At 38.2% G+C, this 12721-nt stretch overlaps 4 protein-coding genes across 8 annotated transcripts in view; 1 reads left to right on the forward strand and 3 right to left on the reverse strand.

Annotated features, from left to right (window-relative positions):
- Positions 1–567, reverse strand: part of LOC104704380 — a 2966-nt gene extending 2399 nt beyond the window's left edge. Inside the window, exon 1 of the mRNA XM_010420481.2 lies at positions 16–567. Within this exon, the coding sequence (XP_010418783.2) occupies positions 16–278 (263 nt within the window). The 5' untranslated portion in view covers positions 279–567. The remainder of the gene's footprint in view (positions 1–15) is intronic.
- Positions 3440–6102, forward strand: LOC104700536 (sodium-dependent phosphate transport protein 1, chloroplastic). 2 transcript variants are annotated; one of them, XM_010416063.2, is made up of 9 exons: positions 3440–3841; positions 3965–4072; positions 4217–4372; positions 4449–4664; positions 4749–4958; positions 5044–5181; positions 5281–5448; positions 5541–5625; positions 5738–6102. In XM_010416063.2, exons 1-9 carry the CDS (start codon positions 3491–3493, stop codon positions 5833–5835), a joined length of 1530 nt encoding a protein of 509 aa, XP_010414365.1. In that variant the 5' UTR covers positions 3440–3490; the 3' UTR covers positions 5836–6102. The 2 variants fall into 2 exon arrangements, with proteins under 2 accessions (XP_010414365.1, XP_010414366.1); XM_010416064.2 differs by having other exon boundaries at positions 3620–3841; positions 3948–4072.
- On the reverse strand, positions 6022–8939 carry LOC104700535 (josephin-like protein). The gene is given in 5 exon segments (XM_019227512.1): positions 6022–6604; positions 7105–7151; positions 7239–7303; positions 7536–8090; positions 8207–8939. Coding segments are annotated over 5 exon segments (1167 nt in total). The 5' UTR covers positions 8318–8939; the 3' UTR covers positions 6022–6215.
- LOC104700534 (phosphomethylpyrimidine synthase, chloroplastic) lies at positions 9323–12698 on the reverse strand. Of its 4 annotated transcripts, none has more exons than XR_753600.2 (7): positions 12540–12696; positions 12040–12331; positions 11821–11948; positions 10906–11732; positions 10133–10816; positions 9880–9953; positions 9323–9714 (listed from the first exon to the last, which is right to left on the reverse strand). XR_753600.2 is itself a non-coding variant. In XM_010416062.2 (6 exons), exons 2-5 carry the CDS (start codon positions 12327–12329, stop codon positions 10136–10138), a joined length of 1926 nt encoding a protein of 641 aa, XP_010414364.1. In that variant the 5' UTR covers positions 12330–12331; positions 12540–12696; the 3' UTR covers positions 9770–9953; positions 10133–10135. The 4 variants fall into 4 exon arrangements, 2 of the variants coding, with proteins under 2 accessions (XP_010414364.1, XP_019083056.1); XR_753599.2 differs by having other exon boundaries at positions 9323–9734; XM_010416062.2 differs by lacking the exon at positions 9323–9714 and having other exon boundaries at positions 9770–9953.

Genomic DNA, 12721 nt, shown 5'->3' on the forward strand with positions numbered 1-12721 from the left:
GAGTTCTGTGATGATCTTGCTGAAGTTAACGTACCGTTAGGGTGTGTTTGGTTACGGGATTTACTAATCCTTGTCGTGGATAAGAAAACTCGTTTTAAGTACGTCCAAGAAGATGATAGAGCTGAACCTGAAGAAGATAAAGAGACTGTTCTGAGCTTCTTCTTCCTTCTCTTTTGTTTACAGTCTGCGCCTTTAGGGAAGAAGAAGCAACCGAGGAAGAGGAAGCATAGTGAGAAAAAGTATTGACGTAACAACGAACCTAGTTTTCGCGCCGCCATTGCACAAGACTTAGAGGTGTAGAGAGAGAGATGGAGGAAGTTAGTAAATGGGAGATTACACCATTGGAGGGGGAGAGGTGTAAAGAAGGAGAGGAGTAGTGTAAAGGAGTATGAAGACAGGGGAGAGAGAGATACTAAAGGTATAGAAGAAAGAGTAGGTGTGACGCTATTTTATGTCTTTTTTATTTTCTAAGTTTTTTTCTTAGAATATTTGTCTCCTCACTTTTAATTTATTTTACTCCATTTTTTTGTATGTTTATGCGAATCTTACCGATGCATTGGTTCGTGTGTGTGTGTGCATATGAGTGAGTGTACATTGTTTTTTTCTTTGTTCACTAAATTTATAGCATGAGAGGATCTTAACTCGACGTGGCTGTGACTATCCAGTATCAGTATATCTCTTGTATTCTGAATCCAAAGGTTTAAACTTTAAACGAATTTGAATTGTGTTTCGAATAGTTTATTCGTTAGGTTCGTAAATTCTTCAAACCCGTAACAAACGCAAATATTCTCGTCCCTAGCAAGGTTCGACGAATATGCAAGACACAGACGGCTTCGGCTACTGCGTACGTACCAGAGCTACCTATGATGGGTGTTTAGTGGTTTTTATCACACTGGTATGATATCTCAAATTTTTAACTGGATGTAAATAAATAGATCTTTGTTAATATTTCAGTTTAGAATCTATCATCTAATTTTTCTCAATTCTTTTTGTACGATGTTATGTAATTTTACATTTAAATTATTAGTGTATTACAATGCATAATACAGAAAGCCAAAGTCGAAAGTGTGAGGAATCCAAGGCTACACAGAATTATTTTATTGATATTAATTATTTGGTTTCACAAATTTTGTTGCTTAGGATGCGGACGTCGACAGAGGAACACGTGCTTATGTCTCGTGTCTAGCTAATCTCTGCGCCTCAGTTGCATATGTTTTACTTAGATCCATGCACATATCCATGCATATGATCATAACTATGATCTTATTTATAAAAAATGTTTCACTCAGGTTAATTAGGCTTTTATGATGTAGACAGAACAGGACAAAGTCACAAAATTACTGGTTAAGGTTTCGCTTTCAAGTTGAAAAGAAAAACGAAATAATCAAGTGGCAGTTAGATGTGTTAGTCAAGCTATATCTCAAATGGTTTGATTCGTTTAGCTTAATATAAATGTAGTATATATAAATGTCACCACCTTCTTGTTTTATCACAATCAATCGGGGTGTCGCCACACCACTTTTTTAAAAATATATATTATAATTAATCTGAAAAAATAACAACGTTTTGATGGAAATGCATCAAATTTGTGAAATTATTATATATGCCATGTAAGTTTTGGAACGATTAAGATATATTCAGGCTCAACTAATAGGATAACGATTGAAGGTCATAAGATTAATTTACTACCACTTGGCTCGATCAATTATTTTCATTATACTGTCGGCAGAGAATACCACATTGTATAACCAAATTAAGAAAGTGTAATTTGGTTATAACTTATAACTTGTATGTCGTTTAGCCAATAAATGTAGACATAAAAATAAGAGAAAAAAGAGAGTTAGCGATGAATGATTGAAATGGTGAATGATAATTGAAGAAGTGGCGGGCCACGTGAGAGAAGTATGTACTTTTGGAAAGTGGGTCATCTCGTAGTTCTTCCTGTCTCCATCCATATGAGGTGGCCATTGTTGTTTCTAGCTTACGGCCTAAGTTTTTGCGTTACTAACTAAAGTTCTTGACTCTTGAGAAGTGAATCTTGCCTTCTTTTTTAGTGAGTGGTATGGGTCCTGATAGTAGTAATATGATAACTAGACGGCTTCATATTGAATCGAATACCATAACTTAGGTTTTAGTTTACACATACAATGTTACGTATTGCCAAAACTAGATGATAATATCGTTATAAAACCAGTTACTTTGACGTTTGGTTTAGATTGTGGAAGACCTTATCACGACGAAATGTTTTAGATGTTTTGGTCAATGGATAGCGCATGCAAAAAAAGAAATAATTTAACGTTATAGAAATAATAATGACGAGTACTTAAAGAAGAGTAAAATAAATAAAAGTGGTACTGATCATAAAGCCAAAGCTAGAGAACATTTAATATGGTAGACAAGAAGGGACACCTTCGATGAGTAAATCTGCCGCACCACAATCTTCAATCATTCTCATCCTCTACTCTTGGTCTCGGACCTGCGTTGTAACTGTGATTTTGTAAGTTTATTTTTTTTTCCTTTTCTTTTAATCTACATACAATTCTACTAATGTATTTTAATACATTTAATTAAAGAACAAAAAAAATGGAAAAATATCAAAGATTGTCTTAAAGAACTACAATTTGTCACCAATTTATTTGACAAATTGGTGAATATCCGATGGGTTTGGTTTTAAAAAACTGATATTTTACATTTTGTTTTTTTTTTTTTTTTTTTTTTTTTTTTNTTATTGATTGACTCAACTAAGCCACTTTTGAGAGTTTACATAAAAAAATGATCCAATATTAATATTAGTACTTGCTAATTTATTTGCTTTGACAACTATTTATTTTATACTTATTAGTTTTTTGTACATCAATGAAAATTGAAGTTTAGTTTGTTTACTTTTCATTCTATCGTTTTTGTACACTAACTAAATTAAGCCCGTTGGTGTTCTTCTTACTTATTTCAGCCAATATCCTTTCTGCCAGCTTAATCAATTGTCGGATTAAAAATAGTCTCCCGCATCTTTATGAACGCAATTAGTGGGTGTTTTGGGTTCCACTTCCACCTTTGGATCCTCCTGCCTTTATTCCACATAAAAGTAGATCACTGGTCTCATATCCTTAAATATTTTATTACGGATAAGAGAAATGATTTTTCGTTGATATTAATATCGCATTTCTTTTGTTTCCATAGGCCTACTTAAAAAATTCATAGGTGAAAATTAGTAATAAAAAAGTTAATCTCGCATTTTAAATTGGGCCTTTCATGGGCTTGGTTATGTTAACTTCAAATTCTTAGATTAGCTAGTTTAATGGACCTCAATAATTTTGTTAACCGTTACTTTCCCGTTAGATTATGACATCCTCATCCAGCCAATATCGAGCCGCCACATGTTGTCACGTCAGCCACGAGCTTTTGAAAAAAATCAGTTCCCCTCTCTTAGCACAAAGAAAACAAAAAAACAGAGAAGAAGAAGAAAAAAAAAATATCTATTCTAATCTCAGCCATGAACGCGAGAGCTCTTCTTTGCTCTCCAAATCTTCACTCTCTCTACACTTCAAATCGTCCACCTGAAAAATCCGTTTCTTCTCGAGGCCTCAAACCAGCTCCAAAGTCGTTACGGGTATGGGTCTACCCGAGGAACAGGTCCGGTGTTTTCCGGGTATTAGTTCGGAGCTCCGACAAGAGAGAAAGCAGTAATTCGTATTACTTAGATGAAGAGAGAGTGAGTCAAAACGAAGTCGTTTCTGATTCTTCGACTAGCTCAATCGTCGTCCCATGGTGGGAAGAGTTTCCGAAGCGGTGGGTGATTGTGTTGCTCTGTTTCTCAGCTTTTCTTCTCTGCAATATGGACAGAGTAAGTTAGGAAACAAAACAAAAAGATTGAATTTTTATGGAAATTGAAGTGTTTTTGGACTTGGGATCTGCTTAATTAGGAAATTGGAGTTATCAATTTGGGACAGATGATGTTTTTCAACAGGTGAATATGAGCATAGCTATACTTCCTATGTCAGCTGAGTATGGTTGGAATCCAGCAACTGTTGGTTTGATTCAGTCTTCTTTCTTCTGGGGTTACCTTCTTACTCAGGTTAAGCTTTTTGATTTCTTTCCTTAATTAGGTGTTCCTTTGTCTTCATTGTATAGATTCTTTACTATGGTTGCATAAAGGATTTTCTTTTGAATCAAATAAGTGTGTATCTGAATCAATCAGTGTGTTTGTTGATATGATTAGATAGCTGGTGGGATATGGGCAGACACTGTAGGTGGGAAAAGGGTTCTTGGATTCGGTGTTATTTGGTGGTCAATCGCTACAATTCTCACTCCTGTAGCTGCTAAACTTGGTCTTCCTTACTTGCTCGTTGTTCGTGCTTTCATGGGAGTTGGAGAGGTATGATGTTTTAGATTTTAAGTCTCAGATTTGTGTATTTCGATGGAGAAGTAAATTTCATTTGGTGTGTCTATAGGGTGTTGCAATGCCTGCTATGAATAATATATTGTCGAAGTGGGTGCCTGTGCAAGAGAGAAGTAGATCTCTCGCGCTTGTTTACAGCGGAATGTATCTTGGATCCGTTACTGGTTTAGCCTTTTCGCCTTTCTTGATTCATCAGTTTGGATGGCCCTCTGTGTTTTACTCTTTTGGGTCTCTTGGAACTGTATGGCTGATTCTGTGGCTAACTAAGGTCAGGCTTCTCTACTGCTTTAACTATTTCTTGATCAAAATCTCATAGTCTCATACCATTCATGTGTGTTGTTACTTATTATAGGCAGAGAGTTCACCACTAGAAGATCCAACGTTGCTCCCTAAAGAAAGAAAGCTAATTGCAGACAATTGTGCCAGCAAAGAGCCAGTGAAGTCAATCCCTTGGAGGTTGATACTGTCGAAACCGCCGGTTTGGGCTCTCATCGGTTGCCACTTTTGTCACAACTGGGGAACATTTATTCTCTTAACCTGGATGCCAACTTATTACCATCAAGTCAGTTTTATTACTGTCTTTATTCAGCGAGCTTTGATGTTCTATATTTCTCTGGATATTAATCTCATGAACATTGTGAGTGCAGGTGCTGAAGTTCAACCTAATGGAATCAGGGCTTCTCTCAGTATTTCCATGGATGACTATGGCGATTTCTGCAAATGCTGGAGGATGGATCGCCGATACACTCGTCAGCCGAGGTTTCTCTGTCACCAATGTCCGCAAGGTACCTGCACTGCATATATCACCCTTCAGTCCATTTCAATGAATCTAGTTCAAGTAATTTATTCGATAATCATTTTATCCTTTTCTATGATGAATTCAGATAATGCAAACAATTGGGTTTCTTGGACCAGCGTTCTTCCTAACACAGCTGAAACACATAGATTCTCCAACAATGGCTGTTTTGTGCATGGCTTGTAGCCAGGGGACTGATGCGTTTTCACAGTCTGGTCTATACTCTAACCATCAAGATATTGCTCCAAGATACTCTGTAAGTGTAGTTACTTACTCCCAAGTCTTAACTAATTATGCTACTCTAAAGCAAATTGATAAGCACGTTGATGATGTTGTTTGTGTGATTAGGGAGTGTTACTTGGTTTGTCTAATACTGCTGGAGTACTTGCCGGTGTTCTTGGCACAGCTGCGACTGGTCACATCCTTCAACACGGTCAGGACTCTCAACACTTTTTGATTCTGACAATTCGTTGCTTAATCCTTTTAAACTCTAGTAAGTCTTTTTGTGTTCCTAATGAAATTAAAACTGACATGATATGCCTCAGGTTCTTGGGATGATGTTTTCACGATTTCGGTTGGTCTTTACCTTGTTGGGACTGTCGTTTGGAACTTATTTTCAACTGGAGAGAAGATAATCGATTGATCCATTAAAGAACAGTGATTTATCAGTGAAGAATTCAGCTCAAAGACCTCATCAGGTGCATCTTCACCTCATGCCAGTCTCCGATTATACATATCATTGCAGTCTTAGAGCTTGCCGGAACATACCTTTTTTGCCGGAAAATTATCCTGGAAAAATCTGCTCGTTGATTTAGGCCAAAGCATAATATGTAGATGAAAGCTATACGGTTAATTTTTTGTACAAAAAACGAAGCTCACACTGTCACGTTTCTCAAGATTACTTCAGATCTTTCTTCAGCTCTATATATATATTATTTCATACAGAATACACGCAGTTCTCTAATATGCTATTGCGTAGTGACCAAGAAAAGAGTTTTCTAAACTTAAAAGGCATAACAGAACTTAAGATTCACGGTCACTGGTAGAACTTGATCTTTTGAAGGAAGAAGAGGAGTTTATGAACTGTATGCAGTCTTCTATAGCCTCTGATCTTTGACTATCATTAACGACAGAGATGACCGAAGGCTGAGATATACCAGAAGAAGAAGCCTTCTTCAGAGGTGTAGATCTCTTCTTCTTCTTCGTCCTCATCACCACTTGTCGTAAGCCTTTAACGAAGATACAGCTGACATGTTTGACCAGTCTTGCTGCTGTGCATTCTGTTTTCCTCGGTAGCCTCATACCACAGCTTGTTGTGCAACCAGGATTCTTACCATATGGTCCCTTGACTGAGGATTGCTTACCGGGTGTTACTGGTCTAGTGTTTGCACTGAACCGTTTTGTTCCTGTAGCTGACATATCAAGAGAGAGAGTGAGAGCAGTTTGTGAGAACAAACCTGAGGAGAGTAAGGGATTATATATATATAGGGATTGATGCTCAAACGTTGCCTATAAGAGTTCAGGTAGAGACCAGAGAAGCCATGATTATTAATAATGTATCAATCAATAATGACATAATAACACTTAAAGCCATGATTACTGTAGTCATTTAAAACATACACAAAGAAAAATAGTAGGCAGGTTCAGTTTTCATACTTACTTTAGATACTTTTTGTCAAAAGAATTGTAATAACTAACAGATTTAAAGATATCTGAAACTCTTAACGCCGAAATTTAGAAAACAAAGCTAGCCAAAGCGCAAAAGAAAAAGACTTTGTTTAGTTTTTCTACATTTCCATTAGGGAAAGCAAGTAGAAGATGGTCCACAAAGGAATAAAACCATTTGTTTAAGCGAAAAAAGGTTCTTTCTTTGAAGCAACCTTTCGGTATTGTTCCTATTTGATGAACTTACCTTTATAAATTGCAGATACCTTACTTGAGACTTGAGGCTACCAAAAACTAAGAAAAGAAATAAGAACGAAGTCAATAGTGGGCACAAGCATATCAGCAAGCAGATTATCTAACCATACAATTTCATGACATTACATAAAACATTCAACCTTTGGAGAATGATTTCTTACATGTGACAACATTCCATTGAGATCGGAACACTAATCATGATAGATTGATTAGCTTGTTTATTAGATGCTTAACATAGATGGCAGACTTCAAAATTGCAAATGCGCCATAAGGAATACAAAAACTACTTCATCAAGTCTACTCATAGATTTAGTATACCAGTCCTACTCATAGACAGAAAGCAAAGATTTTGTATACTGACACATGAAGATCAAGATCACTAGTTCCAAAACTCATAAAAGGATCAAATTCAAACCAGAAGACATGTACTAGATACATTTCCACACTTGATGGGTATTCAATAACATACAGAGAGAAACGTAAGAAAAATTGAAACTCACGTTTGTTGATCTTTTAAGCATTGTTGTTCACTAGCAAAACCTCTGCACCTAAACTCAGATTTTGATCCAAGAACACTCTAACTTCATCTCCACCTTTAAACATCTGTGGCAAAACGAGATCACTATCCAAATTATACCAAACACCATTGATTCTTCTAACCACAACCCAATGCCTACTTCTCCAAAGTCCACCGTACCGCTTAACCGGAACATTCAACACAATACCCATCAAAGTATCTTCTGCATCATCAAGATCAATCGAAGAAGCTCCAATACGCTTATCATGCCAAACAACACTCTTGCCTTTGCCTTCGAGAGCTGTGATCATCACGTTCACGTCGTAGTTACCAGTGAGTGTGTTGTGGTGAGGCTTGAGGAGTAAAGAGAGAGGTGTCGTCCATGTTTCTTTGTTTGGATCATCCTCCACGAGCTTCTCTGCGATTGAGTTCAAGGTTTCTCGTGTGAATGCGTCTTTGTCCTGAATCACAAAACGAAAGCAATAAAGCAAACACTCTTTAATCATCCGTGTGATTTCGCAGGATTGAAAATTTTGAAATTGAAATTGAAATTGAAATAGAGAATTTGATCAATCACCTGAAATAGATTGTTGAGGGAGTGCAATAGGCAAAATTGTAATCGTTGTCGTTCGTGATAGATCTGAGATTCGGATTCCGCCATCTTTGGGAACCTTCCGGTGAAGAACATTTAGGGTTTAAGTCATCAATCGAGAGAAACGAAGCAAAGGGGTCGGGATGACTTGGAGCCTCAGATTGAAGACGACAGTAGTGTTGAATGAGTATCAAACTGTGTGACGTTTGAAATTCTAAACATAACATACATGCTGTTTTTTATTTATTAGTCACAAATCATAACGTCCAGGATTTCCTAAAAGAAACTGCGTGCCGTCTCTCTTCCTCTATTTGCATTTTCCAGTCATGTGGATTACTGATTTTACTGGTTTGGTTATATCAAAATACAAACTCCAACGCATGGATGATGTATGATCAAACATGAGGTTATTACATAATCACTGTCTGATCTGATCAGGTGAATGACAAAACAAACTAAAAATGGTGCCAAAAGAGGCTCACAAGCCCCCAACAATTACAGAAACAGGGTATCGATATATAAACATAACATCTCTGATGATTCATGTTCATGTACATGTTAGCAGAAACATTAATTATATAAAACACCCGAGGCTGTCAATACAGAAGCTAGTAGATGATAAACATTCAAACCAATTAAGACACAACGTAAGAGTTTCAGGCTCTTTGACTATTGTGTGATCTCATACAGCAGGAAACTACTACTACAGGCTGTGTAACATTTTTATCCTCTTGGCCCCAAAAGTTTTCTTTCACATTTGGTAAGTTTCGTTTATTTTATGTTTCTACTGCAATATAACAAAATCTTTTACGTAATTGATGTGAAAACGTTTTCATATTTGTGTTTATCAAAGCTGAACAATGAGAAACCAAAGAGCTAGGATCATTTTCATGTGTAGCTGATTGAGCTTATCTGTCCCTACATCTGCTTGTCCTGGTCGATGCCATACCACTCTCTACGCCTCTGCCATGGCTGGTATGTAATAAAATGAAAAAGGTGTATTTCTTTGCCCACTATGTTTCCTCAAAGTGATCATCCCAAATTTCATTGTCATGCAGATTTATGTAGATAAACGAGTATAGCTAGGTAGAAAACATGATCTTAAGTGCTAGAAATCAGATTTGTGTTGTGTAGCTGTAAACCAAATTAAAAGAGCAGACTGATTTTAGCTTATGTCCCAAGGGTGCAAAAGCTTTTTTACCAATCTGAATGAAGTTTTGGTTTAATCATTCTTCACTAATAGTGACGTAGTGCATCAGTTAGACTTTTTAATAGCTGTATGTCAATTTAGCTGAATCTCATAGCTCGTGAGAACCAACTGTGCGACACTGTCGACTGAGACTCAGGGGAGCGGCAACGGTAGAAGCTTCTTCACCTTTAGAAAGCTACAGAAAAGAAAAAAAAAACATGCACACTCCCTGCGCAGGCATTACCCTGTTCAGGTTCAAAGGGACTTTCTCAGCCTGGTCCCGGATAGCCCGCTCTTTCGCGGACTATCCTGGTTCAAGCACCCCTGGTGCTTTTTCATGTCAAATCACACTCAAAAAGTATTGAAAACATCAACTTAGGTTGTCTTTATTACTGACTCTGACTCGAAGGAACATACAGCAACATAGATAGTTCTAAAGATTAAAAGACACAGAGACTACATAGCTTACCGACAGTTTGTGCCTTTATATGGTATAGTCCAACAGGAAACTAAGACTTGAGTAAGCGAGGTCTTGTTTCAACCCTGAGGAAGCAGAAGAAAAAGAAATACGACAAGAAACATAGATGTAAGAACACATTTGACCATATGTAATAAGCTTATTCTTCAGAATTTTAGAGAAAAGGTTATGCACCTGAATGCTTTTAAACTAGCAAGCAGTAACTAACATGTTTGTTAAGTGAGAAAGGTCTACGCATACTGACCTTTTATTTCATAGCAGACTTGACGTAGCTCTCTGGCAAATAGATTTCTCCACCTACTTCACCGTGCTGTTCTCCACTGATGGTTTTCTTGGCGATGTTGAACTCTTCACTCATAGCATCCATTCCTTGTTTGATGGCTTCTTCAGCAGTGCCATAACCATTCTCCTCTGCATACTTACGGATGTCTTCCGTTATCTTCATGGAGCAGAATTTTGGTCCACACATGGAGCAAAAGTGTGCAACCTTGGCTCCATCAGCTGGAAGAGTTTCATCATGGAAAGACATAGCAGTCATGGGGTCCAACGACAGAGCAAACTGATCCATCCATCTGAACTCAAACCGGGCTTTGCTCAGCGCATCATCCCATGCCTGCGCATGTGGATGCTGTTTGGCTAGATCAGCTGCATGAGCAGCGATCTTGTATGCTATAACCCCGGCCTTCACGTCATCTCTGTTTGGTAACCCGAGGTGCTCTTTTGGTGTTACATAGCAAAGAAGAGCTGTTCCCAAGGCTCCGATATTGGCAGCACCAATGGCAGAGGTGATGTGATCATATCCAGGGGCGATATCAGTAGTCAAAGGACCAAGGGTGTAGAATGGTGCCTCGTTACACCATTCCAACTGCTTCTGCATATTCTCTGGAATCTTGTGCATTGGGACATGCCCTGGTCCTTCATTCATCACCTGAAATATAAATCAACCAATATTGAGAATATGTTGCAAATGCAAACTGGATGACTATAAATGAATTAGAAAAATAGTTTGTAGTATACCTGCACATCTTTCTCCCATGCTCGGCGAGTTAGTTCACCTTGAGTTAGGAGCTCTGCAAACTGAGCAGTGTCGTTAGCATCATAGATGGAGCCAGGTCTCAGACCATCACCAATTGAAAGAGCCACATCATACTGGTTACAGATGTCTAGAATGTCATCCCAGTGCTCATAAGCAAAGTTCTCCTTGTGGTAAGATAAACACCATTTAGCATGAATGGAACCTCCACGCGAAACGATCCCGGTCATACGCTTAGCAGTTAAGGGAATGTAACGCAGCAAAACTCCAGCATGGATTGTGAAATAATCCACACCTTGCTCAGCTTGTTCAATGAGCGTCTCCCTGAAGACTTCCCAGCTAAGATTCTCAGCAATTCCATCCACTTTCTCAAGCGCTTGATAAATAGGCACAGTCCCAACAGGCACAGCTGAGTTCCTCAAGATCCACTCGCGTGTCTCATGGATGTGACGGCCAGTAGAGAGATCCATGATTGTATCAGCTCCCCACATTGTTGCCCACTGAACCTTGTAGACTTCCTCTTCAATAGAGCTTGCAACAGCAGAGTTTCCGATATTAGCATTGACCTTGACCAAGAACTTCCTACCAACAATCATCGGTTCCAGCTCCAAATGCTTCTTGTTGGAAGGGATGATGGCTCTCCCTCTCGCAACTTCTGATCTAACAAACTCAGGGTCTAGCTTCTCCCTGGTAGCACAGTAGAGCATCTCCTCAGTTATGATCCCTTGCTTAGCGTAGTACATTTGAGTGTATCTTGGTGTTCCTAGCTTCTCTCGGCGATCAATCCACTCCTTCCTTAGCTTAGGAAGCCCTGTTGAACGTTTCATTATTTATTATTGATACTCACGGAGAAACCAAAAGAGAGATGAATGGGTAAAACACAAGGTCAAATCACGTACCAATGTTTGGGTTAACATCTTGAGGACCACTAGTGTCATAATTATCAAAGGCTGGTTCACCACCAGACAAATGAACACGTCTAAAAGGAACTTTAAGCACATGACCAGATTCTTCATGAACAACTTCCCTGGGAAACAGATCAAAAAACCAAACCAGTGATTTCTCAACTCTTCCAAATTTTGAAAATGTGAATTGAGTGTGAAGAATAGATAACGAACCTTTGTTCTTTAGTGCTCTTAGGAAAACATTCTTGAAAAGATGGGATTGGTTGAAAATCAGGAGAAGAAGGATCGATGGTGTGCTTCCTCTGCTTAGCTCTCTCAGAGTTAGTCGTCGGTGGATCAAACGTGAGAGTGGCTCGTGTGGTTGTCTTGAATCGAGTAGTAGCAGCAGCAGGAACAACCACATCGAATCCAGGTAACAAGGAAGAGTTTGGAAGTTTAGGCCAAGCAGAGTGAGTCTTGTTGTTGCATACGACCGACATCAAAGTACTGTGTACTGAAGCCATAGCTGAAAGATATATACAATACAAAGGTTACTTACTACTGTTACTGGTATTAATACAACGTATACGCAGAACCCATAGATTTTAACCTAAAATATCGTAATCGAAGATCCGATTATTGCATGATTCTAAACGTTAAAATAACTCCATCATCAAAAACATCAAGAATAGTTAGACCACCATGCACATTCGTGAAGAAGAAGGAATACGAACCTGGAATAAGAGGGAAGCTTCGGGATCTGTTCTCTCTAGACGAAAGAGGGTTGGCTCGTGTTTGAACTGAATCGGCACACACTGAGTCAGTCTGTGGTACTCAGAGTGATGATATTTAGGTTATAAGAAAATGATTTGGGTCCTTTAAATTAAAAAAAAAAAAAAAAAGAACGAAGCTCCTG

Source organism: Camelina sativa, chromosome 7 (genome assembly GCF_000633955.1).
Source record: "Camelina sativa cultivar DH55 chromosome 7, Cs, whole genome shotgun sequence".
Lineage (NCBI taxonomy): Eukaryota > Viridiplantae > Streptophyta > Magnoliopsida > Brassicales > Brassicaceae > Camelina > Camelina sativa.

Coding starts and splice junctions, on each gene's coding strand:
- LOC104700534 (XM_010416062.2), bottom strand. CDS start 12,329: ATGGCTTCAGTACACAGTACTTTGATGTCGGTCGTATGCAACAACAAG. Junction 11,949..12,039: donor AAGAGCACTAAAGAACAAAG/GTTCGTTATCTA, acceptor TCTGTTTCCCAG/GGAAGTTGTTCATGAAGAAT. Junction 10,817..10,905: donor CATGGGAGAAAGATGTGCAG/GTATACTACAAA, acceptor TTTATATTTCAG/GTGATGAATGAAGGACCAGG.
- LOC104700536 (XM_010416063.2), top strand. CDS start 3,491: ATGAACGCGAGAGCTCTTCTTTGCTCTCCAAATCTTCACTCTCTCTAC. Junction 4,665..4,748: donor TGATTCTGTGGCTAACTAAG/GTCAGGCTTCTC, acceptor TACTTATTATAG/GCAGAGAGTTCACCACTAGA. Junction 5,449..5,540: donor ATATTGCTCCAAGATACTCT/GTAAGTGTAGTT, acceptor TTGTGTGATTAG/GGAGTGTTACTTGGTTTGTC.